At 35.8% G+C, this 23,908-nt stretch overlaps 1 protein-coding gene across 1 annotated transcript in view; it reads right to left on the bottom strand.

Moving 5' to 3' along the window:
* The window catches only part of LOC118191038 (oxidation resistance protein 1-like), a 189,996-nt gene that overhangs the window by 71,161 nt on the left and 94,927 nt on the right, over positions 1 to 23,908 (bottom strand). Inside the window, exons 12-14 of the mRNA XM_035361827.2 lie at positions 12,933 to 13,206; positions 10,160 to 10,322; positions 7,304 to 7,544 (exon numbers count right to left, since the gene is read on the bottom strand). Coding sequence (XP_035217718.1) covers positions 7,304 to 7,544; positions 10,160 to 10,322; positions 12,933 to 13,206 — 678 coding nt within the window. The remainder of the gene's footprint in view (positions 1 to 7,303; positions 7,545 to 10,159; positions 10,323 to 12,932; positions 13,207 to 23,908) is intronic.

The raw sequence follows: 23,908 nt of genomic DNA, 5'->3' as shown, positions 1-23,908 counted from the left end.
TAGTGTTCAGCGATGAATCCCGCTTCACTCTTGAAGCAGATGACCACCGCATTCGTGTCTGGAGAGAACGGGGCTAGTGTCCCAATCAGTCTTTATTTTACAAAGGCATACAGCCTTAACCCCTGGTGTGATGACAGCAGATCATCTTTTGTCCTACTCCGTACATCTTTAACAGCTCAACGATATGTTGATACCATCATGCGGCCAGTTGTGTTGCCCTTCATCGCACGTCATCCTGCAGCCACTTTCCAAAAAGATGATGCCAGGCCACACACTGCTCGCATATCTCTGGACTGTCTCCGTGCGGTTGATACTCTTCTTTGGCCAGCAAGGTCACCAGACCTTTCACGAATTGAGCATGTCTGGAACATGGTAGGCCGCCAGATTCGGGTACCACAAAATATCGCAGATCTGAAGCGAGAACTGATGAATGCTTCGCAGAATGTGTCGCAGGATGACATTAGGAACCTCTATCACTCCTTGCCCCGACGAATTCCAGCATGCATTGCCGCCAGGGGCGATTCGACCAACTACTAATTTGAACACTCAATGGGTGACTGTGAGCGGTGAACAGGCACTATGATCTTGATTTTTTAATCATTTTATTATCTGTGTATGAGCTATACACATATTTAATTTCATCAAAAACAACCACTTTCTTCATAGTGCTTCGATGGTTTTTCAAAAGAGTGCATATTAATTACATTCGTAATGTAAACAGAAAAGTTCCCAAAATTCTTCTTAAATTTTGCCAATTTGGGAATCCAAAGCTATATTTTATTGCATATGAAATGTATTAGAAAATCTCCGTTGCTTTAGCCCAGCTGCTTATTTTGGAAAGCGAAATGATCGGCATCTAATCAGGCGAAAAGACAGGATCACCAATCGAATAATCACTTTTTTAAGGAAATTTTCTTAGAATGAAAAGAATGAAATTCTTCTTCTTTTAAGGAAAATTTCTTAGTCACTTTGACTGAATGTATATAACAGCCACAAGCTTCGTAGAAGGCTCATTTGTGTTAAATTCTTTAAGTAAACTACCATAACTCTTTCTCGTTTAATCTAAAATTGTTTAGCTATTAGTCTCATACTTACCCGTTTCTCAGACGGAGTGGCTTTTTGCATTCTCAAACTAGTGTTCATCTTTACGTTTTCGTCTTACATTTTTCTGGTGTCAAACATCGCATTCTTCTCGCTATTCTTGAACCTCTTATTTCATTCAAATACACACGACGTTTTCATGCCATCTTCATCTCATGCTACGTTTTACATTGTAATAACGTTTCACGATTTCCATATAAAAATTATGAAACTATATTTTGATTGTCATGTCCAAACGCATGCTTCTATGAACTTGAAAGTCACATACTTATTAGTTTAGACGCAACGAATCTGAATAATCGTGTTCTTTTCTTATATCATAAGTTGAACATCAAATGATGTAACAACTACTCTTTTGGAATCCATGCAAATAAATAGTGGTGATTTTTTAGAATAATATAACTACTATCCGGAATAAAACTTCTTCGAAGTTATGCAGATACTTAAGCCTATATGGAAGCTCGGAAAATTTGAATTCGATTGTAGGTTAGGCTATTGGAATATGGTAAAGCACACGAGCTCTATTTACCTAATGGGAAGAATCTTTAAAGGAAATTGGTTTGCATTCCTGTTGACAACCACGCAGCCAGCCTTTTCTGCCTGGATTAGACCCTGGATAGAATTACCAGTATTCAACGATCTTCGCCACTTGGGCACTGGTGGCGTTTTATTTTAATTGCTATCAATAAATGCGGAGAGAAACGATTAAGGGCTTTAAGCAAGAAATTTCTGATGTTCCGACAACTAATACCTTCATATTTTTGAGGCAAATCGCCCCAACCCCTGCAGGCGATTCAAAGATACATAACCCCCCGGTCAATCCAGAGGGACAGTTTCAGTTTCACAAAATCTGGGTTTTGCAACGTTTAGAACAAGGGTGGAATACAACAAATCCACCGAAAAACTTAGAAGGTATATTAGACATCGACCGCCCTCCATTGTAGACCAAAGCGAGCATCTTCGAAATTTAACCATTTAGCGTTCCCACAACCAAGAGGTAATACAGTACCATATGGCCCCTGCCGAGCTTGAACCTACCACCGAATAAACGATGGTTCTAATCACTTTGAAGACTGTTAATGTTTCCTCAGAGGTCGAGTCTGTCTAGATATTGACCTAGCCAGAACGCCGGATTGCTCTCAGTCGTCCCCGGGAGGGGGGGGTGTATGACTAATTATAAAATTAGCACTGACCCTAAGGGAATCAAATAAAGGAATACAATCCTAAAATATTATTAATGAATATTTTATCTCAATAAAATTCGGCTTCTAACTATACGCTTCTTTCGAAAGAATGTAGTATTCATTTATTCCTTAGAAATCAATATCATAATGTAATCTTTATAAACGATAGATATCTGCATTTTAATTAGAAAATTTGTTCCTTTGGGAAGATCTTCACCATCCCATAATATGCTGCTTTCTAAGGCAAACGAGCTCTGATAGTGAAACCTTTTTTAAATTAAAAAAAGCATGTATTTTGACCTTGAAGCAGTACCATGAGTTAAATTGAAAGAAACTTCGCAGTATCCTTGCGATTCTATGACACCATTAAATGTAAGGTTCACCCCCCAAAGACATTTTCAAAAATGAAAAAGTACGCTTTAGTGTCGAAGAAATATGATTAAACCCTAAAATAACTTGTAGCAGTCTACTGTGTTTAAAAGCTCACTGACCCTACTAGACTGATAACGAGTCATCAACTAGTCTGAAACAAATTACATTGTCTACAGAAGGTTAAAATAACCAAGTAATAAATAGAAAGATGCGACTTGCGGACATTTATATTATAATAACACAACAAAAGTTAGATTTCAAATGTAGATAATATTTATATGTAGTCTAAGAGTATACATTAAGAGATTACTCAAGTGGACTCAGATATTTGACGGCGTGTATTTTAAACGTCGGCTAACAAGATGCTAAAGCCAGAACAGTAAGTAAAGATCAGTCATCGTAACTGGTTAATTTAGCATAAAATACCTTATACATTAAAGGGTTATTTCAGACATACTAATGAGATAAAAAGGTGTGGATTGCTTGTTAAGTATTTTAACTAAGGTACTAATAAGAAACATGTAAGCTGTAATAGGAATACTTCGCTTTGGAGAATTTTAAGAAGATTTTTATTGGATTTTCTTATGTTATGCATAAGAATCTTATGTTATGCATAAAAATATTGCAGAAAGTATTACATTCAGTTAGGAAAGAAGCACGTCAATGTAAAATTAAGAATTAGCAAAAAAGAGACTTTAGTTTGGCGTAGGAAGTTTAGTTTGGTGTAGGATAGTTTGGCAAAATCTAAGCTAAACTAATATTAGATTTTTCATAGCGAAGCAAATGCGATTATTTCATGGCCACAAATGGGGCCTCAATCCTCATATTCAGAAGGTCCTCTTCACCACAGTGGTGGAAAAGATAGTCACTTATGCAGCAGCAGTATGGGCTCACCCAATGCAAAGCAGGAAAATTAAACACCTTTCTACCATTCAAAGACCTTTTGCATTGGGTATCACTAGAGCCTACCGCACGACGTCTTCACACGCGATCAACGTGCTGGCTGGCCTTCTTCCCCTACACATCCGTGTCGAAGAGGAGTCAGCAAGACAAATCGTGCTGCAGCTTAAAAGACCTGTCACCTTTGAGGAAGAATATTTTAATCCAAAGGACTATGAAGCTAAATGCTGCCCTCTGAAAATCCATCCAGCAGCCAAAGGCACTGGAATAAGCATAATTACCAATCCAACTACAGCCCACCGTCCAGCACAGATTACTATCTTCACTGACGGGTCGAAGATAGACGAAAACGTGGGAAGTGCCTATGTGGTCATGCTGGAAGATACAGTCATAGATCAATGGAAGGGTCAACTAAGGCAATTTAATAGCGTTTTTCAGGGAGAAGCAGTGGCAATTGCGCAAGCAATCCGCTACCTGCAATCCCACCACTCCCGCAACGCTACATTAAAGACAGACAGTCTTTCTTCGCTATACGCAATAGGAAACCCTGACCACCCGTCCGATATTATTCAGGGAATACAGGAAGATCTGCGAAAAAATTCCCAACTCCATACAAGACTTGAATGGATCAAAGCGCATGCCGGCCACCACGGCAATGAGTTGGCTGACCATCTAGCCAAAGAAGCTGCCACAGGAGCAACATCTCAACAAATCAACATCCCATGGCCAGTGTCTTACCTGAAAAGAACATTGCGCTTAAAGGCAATCGGGAAATGGCAGCAGACATGGGATAACAGCGATACCGGCCGACGGACTTATTACCATGTCAGCTACGTGGACACTACCAAAAATTTTGCAAACATGCAATTGGTAAGATACATTACGGGTCACGGACCATTTCCCGAGTACTTTAACAAACGCGGGATAAGTAACACTAGCCAGTGCGCCTGTGGACAGACTGGCTCTCCGGAGCATTATCTAACCTTCTGTCCCCTTACAGAAGGGCTACACATCAACCTTCCGTCGACCAATCGACAAGCTTTCTGTAAGTTTTTGATAAAACAGAGGCACCTGGTTAGAAAAATAGGGCTTTTAATGGATAAAATGGCCGATCTTAACACAGACCTGTGCCATACTTAGCCATATAGACGAATAGTAATTCGGTGTCTAGCACCAACTACCAACACCACAAAATAACTGTAAATTATCGTAAGGAGTGTCCAACACTCCTAGTAATATAGCAAGAATAAACTATTTAATCAATTTGCATTATGCCAACCAAACGAATTATGTCTATTATCTGTACCGCAATATGTAAATAAGGACCATCTGTACCTGTTTATAAATGTATCTTAAGTACCATCACCATGTAGTTATGTTATGTATGTATATGTATAATGCACCCAATGCTTCTATACTCAATGTAATTATGCGCCTTGTACTTGTATATATATGTTCTAGTATAAATGTTACTGTATTGATCATTAACTAGTTATGCTGCATTAATCATTGCTGCATTATTGTATTAATATTATTTAGCATCATCAAATTAATAGCACCATTTGAACCTTATTACGTACTTTCAAGTCCACGAGACTAAGGCATTAAGATTGTGAGCCCAATGATTACTATGTGCCTAATAATATGTATATATATCCTCGTATATATGATAATGTAACCATGCATCCAAATATAACATCACGCAACATGACACTTTACCGCATAGTGTTAATCTAAAGTCTTAATTCTAAAAACCCCATTGCATTAACTAACTTCTATAGCATTATTATTATATATATATTTGTTTATATATAATGTATCGTCTGTATATGTACCATGTATATAATGCTTATAAATCCAATGATTACTGCGTGCCTAATAATTGTGTATACGTGTTTTAGTATGTATATAACTGCATCCATGGCTCCGCGCATATCATCCTGTAGTATGGCACTGTACCACATAGCGTTAAACTAGGATCTTACACTAAAACTAACAGCACCAATGAATTGTTCCAGCATTGTACTAATCTTATATATTATGTACGTATATGCATAGTGCATCTAATAATTATGTATCCTTTGTTAAGTATGCACCTAAAAATATTTGTATATTTTTATATATATAGTATTAACAAGTAGAAATATTACTATATTCATGCGTCAGTATTTAACACTGCGTAACATGAAGCCGTTTCGCATAGTGTTAAACTAGAATTTTACTATAAAATTAACTGCATTTATTACTTTCCATAGCACTGTATTATGAACTATCTGTTTATATATGTATATGTATACCATGTACCTAATGTCTGAGAATCTAGTGATTATTATGTGCCTAAAAGTTGTGTATATGTATATTAGTATATATATTAGTTTATCCATCCAATCGCCTACAGCATCATGTAACATGTAAAAATAACAGCACCAATTACTTGCCCTAGCATTGTATTAAGAAACTAATATATGAATATGTATATGTAGTATGCGCCTATTGTATAAGTACCCAATGACAATTATGTACCCTATAATTGCGTATAAATGCATTATTTTTAAAATACTATAAAATTAATTGCATCAATTATCCTCAACGGCACTCTACAATGTACCATCTGCTCATGTATATAAATGTGTCATGTACCTATTGATTATGAAATCGAATGATATAAGCATTGTAAATAGGTATAGCATTGTAAATAGGAAAACAGTATAGCATTGTAAATAGGAAGCTGTACCCATGCACCCGCATACATTTCTATGTAACGTGACACAGTAAGGCAAAATATCAACGTAGTGTCCTATTATGAAATTAAATAAGCACCTATTACTAGTTATAACATTATTTTATGGATCTAGAGCTTCAGTATATGAAGTAAGTACGAAATGTTTATGTCACCAACGACTATTGTGTACCAAAATATAAGCGTATATACGCTTTTGTCTATATGTAATTGTGTATGTCTTTGTTTATATGTAATTGTACCCATGTATCTACTAGTGTTATCACATATCTTGGCACTGTATAGTTAATATACATCTATTACGCACGGAATAATCATGTACCTAATGTGTCTGTATATATGTATATGAATTTATGTTCTGATAATGTAACTATGCATCTGCACTTTTTATCCTGTAACACGGCACCGTATCGCAAAGAACTAACTAGAGCCCCACTCTAAAATTAATTGCACCAAAGACACTGTACTACACAGTACTAATGTAGGGTCTAACTTTTAATTCACTGTACTAATTACTTATTCCAGCATAACATTGCGCACCTAATATTTCAGTATGTACATGTCTTCTGTAATCTAATGATAATGCTTCAAAGGGTCATAGTGTACTCAACATATGAGTACACAAGTTATGTATATATGCTATCGTATCCATGTTTTTGCATACACGTTGTAACATGGCAATGTATTATCCAGTGTCTAACATTAATTAGCTTTAACGCCACTGTATGAAGTACCAAATTTGTATGTATGTTTATATATTAGTATATTAACACAATGAACACGTATGGTTATCTAGATAAAGGTGGACGTGGCGCTATACCGATTAACCGTATTGGTAGAGGGGTGGTGCCCACGTCCTCCGTCGCATGTCATTGTTTACCTCATGTTGAATGAAATATCCAATAAAATCAGTTCTTTAATAGGTATATTCTCAAATATACATAGCCAAAACTCTGCCACTAGCTAAAAGAATTAAAGACTTGCAATAATAAAATCTTTTTCTTACCTCCCAGTCACCAGGACTTATACTCTTGAAACCAAAGTGTTCCTCCACCAGCTTGAGGAAGGACCTCGGAGCTTCTCTTTCGCCTCCTTCTTCCACATCAACCCCCTGTTCTTCCTCTTCTTCGTCATCTGGCAAGGAATCATCAATGGGAATGAATCCGGCCTCGTCTGGATCTACATCATCCACGTCACCATAAAGGCTTGGAATCCATTGTTGTAAGAAGTTATACAAGTCTTCCACCCTAGAAAAATAAATTGTTCACTTATGAGGCAATTACGTCAAAATACACTGCTTAAATAAAAATATACTTAGGAAACTAAGACTGGTTTCTTGAAAGCAACAGAAGGAAAATTGCAGTACATACATAGAATTCTCGCTAAAGGAAGAATAACATAATTCTTTATGCCCTCACTTTGCCAAACGATGTCCAAACATTTTTGGATGAAAATACCTTTTCAAGACGGACTGGTAGAAAATCAGTGCTCATTGCATAACTGCAGATCATCAAATGCAGCTCATTCTAATGCTTCCTTTGTGAGATAAGAATTAGCTCTCCTATCTCACAAAAGAAAATCTATTCTATTTCTGAGCGTACTCCTTGCATTGTGTTGCAAACCACAAAACACCACAAAGGATTCTCAACAAGAACCGAGACTTTATATTGGAAGGTATTCGACATGTAAAAATTGTTTCTTAGATTTTTTATTTAAAATAATGCTTATCGCAATCTCTAATAAATTGTGCGGTGTTCGAAAGATATCATAATTTCTTTTTTTAAACATATAAACCGAGCATGCTATATTTAAAATGGAATTATTATTCTGCTCACTAAGAATGGAATAAATTTTGAAAGGAGTATAATATTTTGTTTTTAATAAAACATCTGCACTTAAGTTTGAGTAATCTGAATTCATAATAATATCCTAAATTTAATAATAATATCAGAATAATAAAGTGGATGAGGGAAAAATATGTCTTAAATTCCATGTTAATTAGGAAGATAAATATTTATGTTAAAATAATTTCGCCTAACTGAACAGGTAAAAATTATAGCAGTATGTTTTAAAACGTTTAAAGTAATACAAATAATTAACCTGTACCTGAAATTTGAAATGAAAACAGATACAGGAAAAGAGAGATTTATTTCATGGCCATAATAATGTACTGTGAAAGTGTCATTTAGTGCTATGTTTATAGTGATTCAATAGCATCTAGAATATTCCGTAAATAAAAGTATTAAATTTTGCAATTGGTTGCAACATTAAACGGATGCATGAGCTATAGTATTTAAACAAAGGTTGTCAAATAAAAACCTTAACCTGATAATAAGAAGTTAATGGACTTTCTAGAGTTTTCAGCATTTGAAAACGTATCTTGATAAAAGGAATTTCAAAGGAAGATGGCTTTATACTGAAGTGCAAAATATCGATACTTGAGGCTTAATATAGTTGTCCTCCCTGTGAGCATATAAAAAGAAGAATCTAACGGAATCGATAGTCATGACTATCATACTTCCTGCAATGAGGTTCATAACTGTAATATCATCGAAGGAGTAGGACTTCTGTGTTTCAGAGCGCCATTGCATGTCATCTCAAATGTGTCAGATGACACTGAAATCTGTTGAATTTAGTGGTCTTGGCAAGACTCCAAAGTCAGATGAATGTTCCTTTAAACCCCCCACGGGGGTTGGCTCAGGAGAATTCCTGGAAAGCACTGTCTAGGATCTGTACCTAGGCAGTCACAACCACAGCGATGTATAATTTGTCTTCACAGTACTAGACCCGAGTTTATTCTCAGGTTGATTCAGGCTTGGCAGCGACCGTACTGGTTCTGTCGTGTCTGTTCCTCTGGCTGTGGTGGAGCTATATCGTACGTAGCTTTGACCTTTTTCGATGGGGGTTGGCCTTCAGAGTCCCAGTGACGGGGACTGACAGAGGAAAGAAAGGCACCGAGAAAGCATTTATTGGATGCTGAGGGAGTGGCGCACCGAGGCAAAGATGTCACAGCGACCCATTTTTGTATTAAGTTTTCGTCCTTGCTGAGACTATCCATAAAGCCGAGCAGGGACTGTGGGGTGTGCGCCGCCGTTGAGGGGTCTCTGTAGTTTGGATATCTCAAACCCGATAAGGCGAGTATCAGGACGGGGATCCTTCTCTAGCGTCCTGTTCTGTTCCTTTAACCATAATTTAGCTACTGTAGATTTATGTGGTTGCGCATTGTTCTGTTAAAAGAGGCAAAATAGAGGGGGAATTGGTGAAGACCATCAAAACAAATATGCGCTTAGCATTCACCTAAGGAGACTTTTAAAGATGTATTAGAGGTCCTATTGCATACTATCTGAACAAATCGTACGTGCAATTACCAAATGGTACGGTACAAATGCACGGTCTCCTACTGGCATATAAGATCGTAGACTCGCAGTGTTTTCTCATAAGCAACTCAGGTTAGGCTCTTCGCTTCCATTACTCTAGTGGTATGTGTCCGACTGCTGAACTCATACGAGCTGCACAGTTCTGGATCTCTGTTCATCTATTTAGTCAGAGTTACGTTGGTTAAGTATCAGCTTCCAAAGCCTATTTTCAGTGAATAATATCGTATAATAAACACTCTCCATGCATTTTATAGTATATTTGCTGCTAACTATTCAAAGTAGGCATAATGTTATAAGGTATTTCTCCCACCTTCTTGGCGTGCCTTCATGGTGTAGTGGTTCTGCACGCTGGGCCGGTATTCCAGAGGTCCGTGGTTCGATTCCCGGCTAATGCGGTTTTCTAATTTTCCATCACTTTTGCTTGCAAAAATCCTAATGTCTCTACAATGTTGAGAAAGCAAGTAGCATTGAAATTTTAAACAAACCTGCTGTGTGGTATAGAAAACCAATATTCTGATCTTGCTCGTTTCTTTCCATAGGACAGAACCGGTGACGCTTGAGGTTTACGCTCTTTTGGAATACCCATCCTCAGGCAAAGGTAAAGAGGAGGGCCTTCCGCTTCTTCTCCAGGCTTTTTCTGAAGGAGCTCTGAAAGGAAATAAATACTATGAGAAGAGATTCTTGAATGAAGTCGCTACTTATTTAAATTACTCATACAAATTAAGAGTTGTCAATATTTGTAACATTTTAAATTTTAAGCAGGTTTGTCTCAAAAGTCAATCAAGAGGTAAATAATATGAATTAGGAGAGGGCAATCCGCCCGGGCATCACGATTTTTGAGTAACATATTTCATGTGGAGCGTATTATATTGTGTGGGTTAATCATATAGATGTGTAGAGCAGAAATAAGAATTAGGATTTATTGCATTATAGTAAAGTTCTCTACAGTTAGCTGTGTAAGGCGTAAGGAATTTTCTTCTTCCTTATTGTGTACCTTCAGGGCATAAATGGAAACACTTCCGGCCAGCGATCGGAAGGTCCGGAGTTGGAATCCTGGTGAGAGAGTGGGTGATGTTTCATGCTGAGATAAATCTAATGACATTACAAGGAGAAGTTATGTCTTCCTAGAGGACTAATTTCCCCACCAAAAGCTTAAAAACTTGGTACTGTCTCATATTCACGAAAGGACACTGATTCATATCATGTTGCGTGGATACGGCATTACATACGCTCTGGTACACATACGATAAACTATGAAAATTGTCATGCAAACAATCTTATTCGCTTAAGCACTAAGGAGGGGAAGAACCGCGATATGCCTAATTACTGCACGAAATAAAATTGAAGACGGAATTGCTTTTACACTGGCTAGAATATTTAAAGAAATAACGAAGAGACTTCAACAGCTTGTAGTACTAAGACACAATAACACGCCGAATAAATACTAATTCAGAAGTCAAACAAACAAAAAAAAAAAAAAAAAACCTTTTTGTTGTTTGACTTCTGAATTAGCTTGTAGTACCTTCCTTACTCCATCGAAATGTTTCAATTAAAAATACACACTTCACATATTTTGATTAAATTATGATGATAGTGAGATAAATAATGAATACACTCTCGGAGAAAGAACTTCCTCGGAGTTTTTCTGTTACTGCTCGGGAAGACGAAATAAAGAAATGGAAGAACAATGGCTTTGGATTTTCTCAGTTTATTCCAAAAATACCGTCTTCAGAACGCAATTCCAAAAATTGTAATACTACTACGACCATGCTTTCAATTTCGACAATTATTACCTATTGTGAGAAGAACTGTTGCAGAAATATTACATTTGTGTCTAGAAGTCCAAAGTTGTTCAACCTCCTCGTGGTGCATCCTGCGCAACGTCCTTGATGGCAAAGTGAATTACAATTTTGTCACGCGATCTTTTACTGCTTCTTATCTCGGCTCTTCCCGAAACTTCCCCCTCCACTGATAGGCACAGAGCCGACTTAGGCTTGGCCATTACTAAGGCTGGACGTGGCCTTAGTAATGACCAAGCCTAAGCCTTTATTATGGAAGCACCTGATATGTAGGCCATCTCAAATGGAAAAGCTTTATCTTTGGATTTTTACACACGCCAGGACCCTGAGGGGCTCATTCAAAAATCTGGGAAGAGCAGGAGTAGACCATCCCTCACTGCACGCCAGAATAACCAACAAAGTATCAACGGTATGGCACCATTACCTCCTATGAAGGGACGGACAATTACAACCATGCCTTCTCCGGGATTCAAACGCGGCCCTTGGGTACCGCAGTAGGCTCCTCTAACATCTTCAAGTGCCTTGTATGCATATGTATATCTCTTTTTTGCATTTTATAAATGTCGTCTGTTCAGCCGGGGCTGCCCAGGGCTGCGGCCTGGTAGCTAGTGATTGACTCCCGCCGAATTGGTAACCAATTCGGCATGGATATATCTATACCTGGGTCGGAAGCCAACTCAGCGGTTTACCTCCTCTAACCTCTATACCGTCTGGGGGCTGTCCTCCCGCCATATATCCTTGGATTACAACGTTCTGCAGTGGAATGCGTGTGGTTTGTTCCGAGCTAAGGAAACTGACATCCAGGAAACCCTCTAAAAACATGTTGTTGGTCTTTTACCATTATAGACGCAAATTGTACTGATGATCAATTGAAATGTTTCCCTTTTTCAGGGTATATAATTTATCTTCTTTCTAAATTTAGGCAGGTTGTCAGTGGTGACTTTGTCGGACTTAAGTATGGTCTTAAGCCTGATTTTGAGGTTATTAAAACTAAAGGAGAAAATATAGATAACAGGGAAATTGTAAAAATTAAAGTGTGGGGAAACAAAAGCCTTTTTAAGATTTTAAGGCTTCCTTTAGAAAAGTCTTGCTTCATTATCTAAAATAATTACCCGTCTATCCCCGAAAAAGAGTAACGGATTTTTTCTTCCAGAAGAAACTGTGCAAGTCTAGGCAAATTCTGTTATATTGTAAATAAAACCTGTTTAAAATAGAATATTATACCTCATTCATTGATAAACGTTCAAAGACATTATTTTTAAAGTTTTTGTTCACTGGCAAAATATTTGCTCATTTTTTAATAATATGTAATTTTCTTTGTCCTTTCTTACCTGCAAACTAGAGAGATCATTTAATTTAGCATACTTCTTTATTTTGGAAGCATGGTTGATCAGTCACAAGATGTGCACTAGTCACAAACATGTTTGGGAGACAACTAAAGATAAATAGATTTACTCACTGTCAAGCGTCTCAAAGATCTCCGGTTTCTCCTCTACCAGGTTTTGGTATCCGATGGTTGCTGTTCCTTTCTCCTCCGTTCCTTCCGGCAACTGTTCCTCTTTGGTTTCCTCCTCGGATCCTCGGCCAGAGAAGAGGGATCCCGAAAAGTCAACGAAGGACTTGGGCGAGGAGGTGAGGATACGCGAGATGGAGGTAATCGATTCCATGGGGTAAGAAAGCCTTTTCAACATCCGCTCCCGCCGACTCTCTGAGGGCACCGTTGATTCTTGGACCTGTCAGACAGACGCAAAAAGAAAATTGCTAGTTTAGTCTCATATGACTGTAGCTGAAACTTTTATATTTTCAGACATTATTGTAAAGGAAAGTATAAATCGATATATATATCACTGTGTAATTCTAAGTTACAGTTAAAAGTGAAGAATCTTAAGAACTAGTAAGCGAATAATCGCTTGAGTTCGTGTAACAGGAAACAACAAGATAGAAGGGTAAAATAACCCTTTATTATTCCAATCAAGTGTAACAGAACTCCGTCTTGGAGTTGTACAATAAAGCCGACACTCGGGCTTGAACTTAAGAGATTAAGAATCAAACTAAACTAATCTTACTAAAGAGATATAGCCGAAGCTATCAACATTCTAACAGAGTTGGCCCCTGAACGCTAATTGACTGCGAAGCTATCAAGGGCCTAAAGTACGACCGAGCGTAATAATAGCTTTCGAGAGAGTAGCCTAAAAAGACGGACGCGTGCAGCCAGAATATCTGATATATCTCTCTCTAAGACAGTAGAACTTCGCGGTTAAATACCGCTCTTCCTCATTAGCATTCAGAAGTGATTCTAAAACGACGTTCTGGTCGGAAGTGGTAAGTTGAAATTAAGAATCGATAGGAAAGGAAGTTTAACTCAAAATTTAACTGTTAATAAAATTAACATAATCCTTACAAATAAATGGACATTTATGGTTTATTTGTGACAATAAACCATAAATGTCCATAATATGTGTAACCATAAATGTAATTAATAATAAATAATGTCCATAATTGTATGGACGTCTATAGAGGCAGCATGGCTCAATATTCCTGCAGGGGACTTCCAACGACTTGTTGAGTCCATGCCACGTCGAGTTGCTGCACTTCGCCGGGCAAAAGGAGGACCGAAAAAATATTAGGAGGTATCCCATGACTTTTGTCACTTCAGTGTATTTCATTTTCGGATTCAAAATCCAGCCTTTCCGATGGCCAGCGGATGTACTACCGCACCATAAAAGCACACAGTAAAGAAGGCAAAAGTTCATCGCACTCTCCGTGCAGTTAAAAGAGTTACTGGGCAGAAGGCCCAGTCGTCAAATCCAAATGGTAACGAATTATCGCTCATGATATTTCAGTTGAGATATTAAAACTTTTGAACGAATTTTGAGTTATTAAGTTTTGCAAAGTTACTAAAAATGTTTGAACCCATTAAATTCAGTCGCATCTTTTGCAGATTTTTCTAGAGCTTCCGATTGCTAAATGGACGTGCTACTAATAACACAACAAAAACTCGCAGCAGGAAAGATGAAAATTTTTATAAGGTACATCTATCTATCTATCTAGAAATTATTTTAGTTACCTTTTGCAACATAACGAATATTTTCTTTACTGTTTTACTGTACATGGATCACACAGAAGTTTAAAATTGATAAAGATGTCCCTCAATTTCACTGTTATAACGTTTCTAAAAAGTTTTATTTAAAATAAAAACCACGTTAACTCATGCATTTTTAATGAAAGTATACGCATAGAATTAATCTCATATTACAAAGGCAAAGAGAGGAAGGAAATGTACGGAGTAGACGCATTCAGCTAATCTTACAAGATATACCAAAAACCTCTTCCCTCCTGCCTTTCTTCAATGTGAAACAGATGCCAAGTTTGTCAGTATCTGCATGCGAAGCGCTTATCGCATCAGGTTGGAATGCATTCTTTAGTATTAAATGTGACTGAATTTATCATTACGTTTTATGCATTATTGTTTTAAATTTTCATATTGCATATATTTAACAATATTTAATGTTGTTTTTGCTCGAAACATTGTGTGCAATGATGTTTTTGTTTAATTTTACTGCTTTGTTGCGAAAGTTTTGAGTTATGCTGTAAAATACAATACAATAATGGATCCTCCTTCGTTCAGTCCTACTTATTTATTATATATTTTCGTTTTTTCTTAGCTTAATCTTATTGCCAGATCTCCAAATGTGTATACTATAAGGTATTTTCTCACTCCTTCCAGCATGCCTTCGTGGTATAACGGTAAGCACACTCGGCGCGTATTCGAGAGGTCCAGATTCGAGTCCCGGCGAGGGCACTACACATTTTTCATCTTCCCGACACCGATGATTTTAATGACTCTACAATGGCGTCCGACTAAAAGGGTGGACAATAATTCGTCACCACCGAGATTTGACGGCTGGTTCTCCTAATCCCCAGTCGCCCTTTAAAAAGGAGTCTATATAAGATATTTTCCCTCTCCTTCCAGCATGTCTTCGTGCTGTAACGGTAGCAAACTCGGCACGTATTCGAGAGGTTCGTGTTCGAATCTCGGAGAGGGCATTGCACATTTTTCACGTCTTCTGCTTTAAAATAACCTAATGACTCTACAATACTACTTTGAAGTTAGATTTACTCTCTACTTTTTAATTTTTCTATTCTCATTCCCATGCAATTCATAACCAAGTAAATCGAGATAACGGTTAGGTGGGCTAGGCTCCTTCCAGAAAAAGTACCCTAGTTTAACGCGTTTGCTTATTCGATTCGTTAGACAATCGAGGGCTTAATAGTACAACAAAGAACAACAAAAACACAACACTTGTTTCACCTTTTTCGAAGACAAGTAATAGATAGAGCTCTGTAATTATATTTACTAATGATGAAAGTGGTTTGTAGGATCAACTCAAAAAGACTCAGCATTTTTTCAATATAAACTCATTAATAATTAAATCACACATTGACTTATATTAATGATGCCTGGTATCATCTTATGTCCTGGGGTTCGAGATATTTGTTAGGAGAACGTTTCCCTTAAAAAGTCCTCGAAGAAGTATCCCTTTCTTTAGACAAATATCCTTCACATGTTTCGCCATAATCCAAATAATCCAGGGATCCATGATTGAAATGCAACACTCATCAAAATTCTCATTTTTCAGTTTTTTAATTTAAAAGGCTTGTGATTCATTCATAAAACTAGAAAATAAAAGTGCTCAGTGTCCATCAAATAACCCGGCAAGGAAGAAAAAGACACATTCAGCGAATGGCTTTCTACTTGAATTACCTGAATGAACATTTCGTGCAGAATACTCTCCGGTCGTTGACTTAAGCAATTCGATGACTGGGAGGGATCCTGGCTGTCTACTCGCCAGATGTATATTGGTTTGGTTTATTTTATAATGGCTAAGCCCATTAGAGCTATATGCCTACTCGCTAGATATGAATCTTCTGTGAAGATCCATGAAGAGCAATGTATACGGGAATATTCCTTCCCCAAATGATTAATTAAAAACTGTTTTTATATTATTTGTGGAGAATATCTCTGAAGAAACACGTGCTGGCATAATAGCCATTTTTGAAGAAATTTTCGAAGTTGGAGCTATGCAGAACAATTACCTTTAAAAAATACTGTGATTTGTTGGTTGACATGAATTTAAACGAACATTATTTATTGTTTGAAAGGGAAAGTGTTACAGAGTAATTAGTGATTTTTTTTAATGTGAAAAATGAGCAATGCCCTCACCAAGATTCGAACCTGTACTTTCCGAATACGCGGCGATCGTACTACGGTTACATCACGAATACATGCTGAAAGGAGGGGGAAAATACCTTATATTCTCCCCCTTTTAAAGGGCGACTGGCGATTAGGGGACCCAGACGCCAAATCCTGATGGTAACGAATTTTTGTTCACCTCTTTTAGTTCAAGCACTACTGTAAGGTTATTAGGTTTTTTTGATGCACAAGACGTGAAAAATGAGCAGTGCCCTCACCAAGACTCGAACCTGGAGCTCTTGAAGTGATCATGCTACCGTTACACCTAGAGTCCTACAGTTACACCGCGATGGCATGCTGGAAGAAGGGGAAAATACCTTATAAGTGAATTAAAAATTAATTTATTTATATTTAAATGTGGGATACTGCATACATATGTTATTTTTCCATAAGATAATTGAAGATGGCACATGAAACACTTGGACAAAACGCAACGTAGTGAAAAAAACTTGTGAATATAAGAGATTCTTTGCTTGCTACAGACAATATCTTGCTTGGGATTTTATTCTACTATAGCAGCTATTAACGTTTTAACGTCTTTTTCCTTGCTTTTTTAAATCGCGTGAAAATTATTCATTCGGTGCACGCACTTTGTATAAAACTCGATAGAAATTATTTCGATTATAAACACCCAGTTCGTTCTTCGAAGCGTTTATCACGCACACGTGTTAATCAATTACCAGCTGAAATTATAATAACAAATGAAGGAATCGTGCTAAAAATAATTTAAAATACGACAGAGGGACAAGAATACTGAAAAGAAATTCTGAAATAATTGAAGAATAAATCTATATTCTGTATATTTTTTTTTTTTACATTTAAATAAAAAATTTCAGCTTCGCTTTAGAACTTTTATTAAAAAAGCTTACAAGAGTATCCACTATAAATTTTCACGAGTAGCACAAGCTATAAATATATTTAATTTGATGCGTTGGCACTTCGATTATCCCCGGAGCGAAATAATATTGTTCCAATGGCCTTGCTATGCTCTGAACACGTGTTCTTTCAATTTTCCTATAAATCGCATTAAAACGCTTATAGTTGCTATTTTTGTCTCACTTCCACTTTCTGTGTTCTTTTTTTAGCTTCAAGATAAAAGTAAAAAGACCATATGAAGCTATTTATGGGTAAAATGGGGCTGAGTCATACACTTCATGATTTTCTTCCAAGCAATTTTTAGAAAGTTTTATTTACATATATCGTTTGGTCTTGCGATAAGTCGATGAAATTCCGCTTGATCTTCCACAAGTTAAAGGCGCTTTTTTTTTTTTTTTTTTTTTTTTTGGATAAATGCGGTGATAATGTTTATACTCGTAATTCGTACATTTGTAACAGTAACAGGATTCTGTGTCTCTGAAGCAGTAATATTCATTTTTAAAATATCTGAGTGCATTTTAAAATTTTGCAATCACCGAAACTCAGATTCACCGAAGAAGAGATTTTGAAATCAGAAGCTTTGCAAAACCCATATATCTGATTAAATATATTCCTTAAATCTATAGCTGTTTTACCAAGGTGAAACTCTATTGAAAAGTAATTTTTTTTTTTTTTTTTTTTTTTTTTTTTTTTTTAAGAACTGGTCCTTTTTCAAAGCAAATTAAAAATTTTGTGGCAGAAGAAAATACATTGTGAAGTAAACTCTAAATAGCTCTGCCGTCCTTTTATCCCCAGCCGTTCTTTTCATTTTCCCCCCAGAAATGTTTTTAGCTCTATAGAAGCCTTCGTAATTTTCCATGGAACGTAGTGCCATTCTTTATTGGACAGCAGTTGATATAAACAGTTTGAGAAAACAGCCATTAAATAATTACAAGTCATAAAAAGTTTTTATTAATGCACAGGGTGTTTGCACATTTTCAGAACGATTTCCGAGCAGTTTAATTAATGTTTTAAATGTAAAGAATTTTTCTAAAAATTCCATAGGATACCTTTTTTCTAGACTACATCGTTTCTGCATCATGATTTCCATGACAGAAGGGATTTTCGAAAAATTTCCAGTGTATTGATTTTCATTATTTTCTAAAAATCATCAGTCGTGGTGGATTTGCGCTTAGAGGGAAATCTTTTCAAGCGACCAAAGACGCAAAAGTCTATAAGTTAAACATCAGAGAATTTTACAGCAGGAATGCGTTGAAAAGGTATAAAGGCAATACCTGTATCGGTCTTCATTTTTTCAAGGAATATAGTGGTTTTTCGAGATATAACTTATTGCTTTGTCTTGATGAAGTTTCTATCTTTAAAAGTTATTGGGTTAAAAAATTTCTTCTGTAAATATCAGACATAAAACTACGTTGTATGTTGATAATACGTTGAATTGATTTTAACATTTTCCCCTTTTCTTTGCATTTTAAATTCCCATTTGTGAGACAATTCTATGACAATCATAAAACTCTTGGTGAATCTTTCTCTGCATTGACGAAACCAGGTTTGTACATCTTTTCTCTTGGTTTTCGGTAAAAAATAGACCTTTTTCTATTGCAGTCATTTAGGTAAATCCATGTTTCATCAAGGGTCACAATGTTTTTTCGATTTATCTCCCTGCTAAATAGTTTTCATACAGGGTTCTACGAATTTCTCCCCGTTAAGCCACTTGCCACGGCAAATGTGTATTTCACATTATTTTTTTAGCTTTTTAAGTTGTATATCTTGGTATATTATTTTATTTTTTATTGGTACAAATGTTTTTTTAAGATTTGCGAAGGACTTCTGCGTCGGCTGTTTTCTTTTACCAATGATTTAACATTCGAAACATCTGAAACAGTACATACCTTTTTCTGATACTCGTTTTGGAGCCTTCTTTTCTGTAGAGAAATGACGACTGATGGTTTTTACTTTATTTAGTTGTTAGCCCAGAAGGCCTATAGTCACAAAACGGCATTTTGCATTGAATCACTTTAAATGCTCGAATCACTTTTCAAATTGCTTTCACCAAATATTATCGCCCTGTACTATATTTAAAGAAATTAAGTAATGAAGAATTTGCGTGAATGCATGTATATTTCTCACATTTTGAAAAACCAACGATATCTAGAGCTATCAAATTTTGAATCACGTAGTCCGGTACTCGAATATGGACTCACGGAAGCCCGAATTTTGAATTTCCAATTTGTTTTATTATCTATTTCACATTTTTATAAACTTCAACGAATTTTTGATTAAGGAACTCATCGAAATTCCAATGATATGCTGATTTAAATGTTTTTATCCCGATGTGGAGATAGCCCAAATGCTCTAGTAAAAGTGTATGTATCAGTAAATGAAAACAGAAAACCTGTTTAGACGTAGTATAAAATCTGAAAACTTTGAGATTTTTCTTTATTATTTGTTGCTTCTAGTGTAATAATTTTAGGGTTTGTTTTGCATATAATCGAATTTATAGCCATTTGTGTGAATAAGGGAGCATTTGAAAACATAATTTGGAACCTAAGTGATAAAAGTAGCATTAAAAGTCGCACAGACGTAATTTAGACTATTTCACCTGAATTATGAATTCATCTAATCCTTACTGATTACCAATAAATGCCAAATTTACTTTTATTAAGCTATTTATTATTTTATTTTATTACTTTTATTATTTATTATTATTATTACTTTATTTATTCAAACAAAAGATCATAATAATTATTTTGTCCCAAATGTTCATGAAATTTTGGTCTCAAAACTTCTAGTAACTCGAAAAGATCGTAAAATATGATAATTCAGCCAGACTTCAATTTCTCAAATTTCGTCCTCACTGTTAACAAACTGTGAATGGATACATGCACTCATCTTTTTATGTTAAAAAGTAATAAGTCAGATAAACACATGAATATATAAATGAAATAAATGTATAGAGATACTTGTACAAATATATAAAATACGAAACAAAGCTATATAAATGTTTTTCATAAAATTTTAATGTTTTATGAAGAAGGATACAAAATTGAACATTTGCTAAAATTGCTGTCACTGAATTTGCAATGCATTTATCCCAGAAAAGAATAATATGGCTAAGAATTTTATAATTTTCTCCTACTAATTAAAATTACGTTCAACAGGCAGTGTTTCCTTTGCAAAAGAGCACGAAATACTTCATAATACATGTTGAATTTGGCAATTATTATTATTCAGAACTGTGTAAAAATACCATATGGTTAGTAAAAACATTCTTTCTTTCTTCACAGACATATGAAACCTTACAAATTTCAGTTGCCGGTTGATGTAGTATTTTAAAACAACAAATAACATTAGGTAAAATCTTTGTTCATATAGCACCGCAGCCAAAAATCATGCGAAGTCTAGAGATTTAGTTAATCATTTATGCTTAAGTATGCTTAAGTATTCCCTTCGAAAATCGATAGCAAGCATTGTTCATAGAAGAAACAGCGTGGAGGAATGTTTCCTCCTGCATGAATGTTACAAAATCTAACACTTGCTATTCGTCCAATTAGGAAAAACTGTGTTTCAGAACTAGTTAGCTCAATATTGAGCTAGTGTTAGTGATAATCTAAAGCAGAGATATATACTATGTTGTGTTACAAATTTAAATAAATTGCGTTTTGGAGGTTTTGATTTTAACTGAAATTGTTGGCATTAGTAGCGGACATTTAATTTTGACAGTTAAATACTATTTTTAGTTTTTATCATTAGCATTCTCATTACTGGTGCTAGAAGAGAAGAAGGAGGTTTTTTGAATATCTATACAAGAAGTTAAATTACGTGATCAGTGTCCCCCAAATGGAATTTCGTAGTAGGGCTGTGAATAGAATTTACGTTGAAAAAAGGGCAGTTTTAAAGTTATCTTTGCCCACCTTTTGTTTAACTAGAGAGAGGGAGAAGCTACGGAGGATTTCGTTGCGGGGTGTATGAAAAAATAGTAGGAGTCTTCGCTTCGCTTTCGTATTGTGAAGAGTATCAGATAAACAAGATTTTAGAATAGAAGGGCGTCGAAAGTTCTTTTGAAGCTACAATCAAAAAGCTAGGATTTTTTTCGTTCTTTATGTAAGACTTTCTTCTTTTCGGAAGAAAACAGAAGTTTCGAATCATTCGAACGGGTGTTTCGTGTATCACTTTTGCAACTGGTCAAGAGTGCCGCTGTTAAACAGTGGGTGGAGAAACAGAACTTTCCTTGACGCTTGTTCATCTTTGAAAATCAGATTTGGCTTCATCATGAAGGAGAGAAGGGCTGGGAAGCCGACGGGCTTGCCTTTCTTAGGGAATCTGCCTCTTCCACCAGCGGCCATGATCTCGGATGAATTCAGATTTTTTATTTGCTTCGCCAAGGGGCCTTTGACATCCTCTTTAGCTTACAGAAGTGTCTACAAATGCAGAAACGTGCTCAAGGCAGCCCCGTGGCATTGAGGACACTCTCTGCATCTTTGTTGGAAGTTTGAGTAACGGAAAGTCGTTTCGAGATTTCATGAATTAGAGGGACAGCACTGAATCCGTTTTTGTCCCGTTTTCTTCTCACCATACTTAAGCAGTGTGTTGATATATCCTAGACACTTCAGACCTCGAAATGGTAACGGACACTAACCAGGACTAAGGGACAATTAACATCTGTGGTCAGTATTCGGCAGTAGTGCAGGGCTTCTGTTTCATTTGGACATTTACGGAGCGCTCAGCTGGAATGAATGCATGGAATTGTAACCAGACGCAGAAATCTCCTCAGTTTTCTCTCACCATACTTAAGCAGTCTGTTGATATATCCTAGACACTTCAGACCTCGAAATGGTAACGGACGCTAACCAGGACTATGGGGCAATAAACATCTGTGGTCAGTATTCGGCAGGGCTTCTGTTATATTTGGACATTTCCGGAGCGCTCAGTTGAAATGAGTGCATGGAATTGTAACGGACGCATAAATCTCCTCAGTATCTGGTAGTATCTGGTAGATTAGGTTTGTGATCTGTGCAATTCTCCATGAGTGAATTATATATTCTGGACTGGTATTCTTTCCAACGTGAGTTGAATTTTGCGTTTTTGTATACTGTTCTATTTTTTTTATTAAGTGTAGATAGTTTCCTTTACTTTAAACTAATTTGAACAAATTTAAATTTTGTAATTAATGAAAAATTTAAGAGTGCTTTAATGATGTTTATTATTAAGAAAAAGGAAAAAAGCGGCATAATAAGTTAAATATACCTGCTGTAAAGATTAATATAAAAGGTATTTAAAAGTATAAACATTTTTCCTGTTCAGAAGAAAAATATGTCTTTAACAACTTAAAATATGAGTACGTTTAAGACAATGTTCCTGTAGCGACCTGGCCAGTACTCTCAGTTACCATAATGTTTATTTGATCTAAAAGTAATTAAATGAGTTTTATTGTTAAATCTGGTATGCACGTATTATTATTATTTGGTGATCTTACGTCTTACGAGTACTTAATATGTCTTACGAGTTTCAATCGTAACTTAATATAAATTTGAATCGTAAGTTTAAATTAAGTTTGAATCGTAAGGTTTCTGTCCATAAGTTTGCATTCATAAGCAATCTTTTCATATTTTTGAATCGTAAGGATTTTTAGGAACATGGAGATTTATTTTGGGGGGTTTATTTAAATAAAAGATAACGTAATATAGTACTAATCACTGGTTTAGATGATTTAGTAATAAATCTTATTATTTTCTTTTCTTGAACTGGATTGGTCGATCCTGCGCAAAGATATTTTCTTCCCTGGTGTTTTGTGAAGTTGTAAATTAATGTGCTGAATTTGTAGCTACCTATAAAGAGCTAAGAATTACAGAATATTTAGCTGTGGTGATTTAACAATATAGTTTTTTTAAGAGATATAACATTCTCTTGATATTGGGTATTGAATTGATATTGCATTATTTGTGGCAAACATAAGTTTTGATATTTAATTCCAAGGCACCAGAGAAGATTTATTCTTTCAATTTTCAGGATGCAGAGTTATTATGTTTGAAGCTTGAAGTTTGAATTTTGAATTTATTTACTTTCTTTTAAAATTATCTTATTACTGATTCAATGTGGAGGTTAAATCGATCATCTAATATCCCATAATTCCACACAGTTTAAGAGTACCTTATTTTATTTCTTTTTATTTTTGTACGGTATCAGTTGTAGAAAGAAAAATAATTTAGCTTAAGGGTTAATAATAAATTATTTAATTTTTTAAATATAATATAATATATATATATATATAATATATATATGTGGGATGGCATCGTTCATTATAATCG

Source organism: Stegodyphus dumicola, chromosome 1 (genome assembly GCF_044657685.1).
Source record: "Stegodyphus dumicola isolate Sdum_Otavi_A_Nest chromosome 1, ASM4465768v1".
NCBI lineage: Eukaryota > Metazoa > Arthropoda > Arachnida > Araneae > Eresidae > Stegodyphus > Stegodyphus dumicola.
This window is presented reverse-complemented; position numbering and strand designations above follow the sequence as displayed.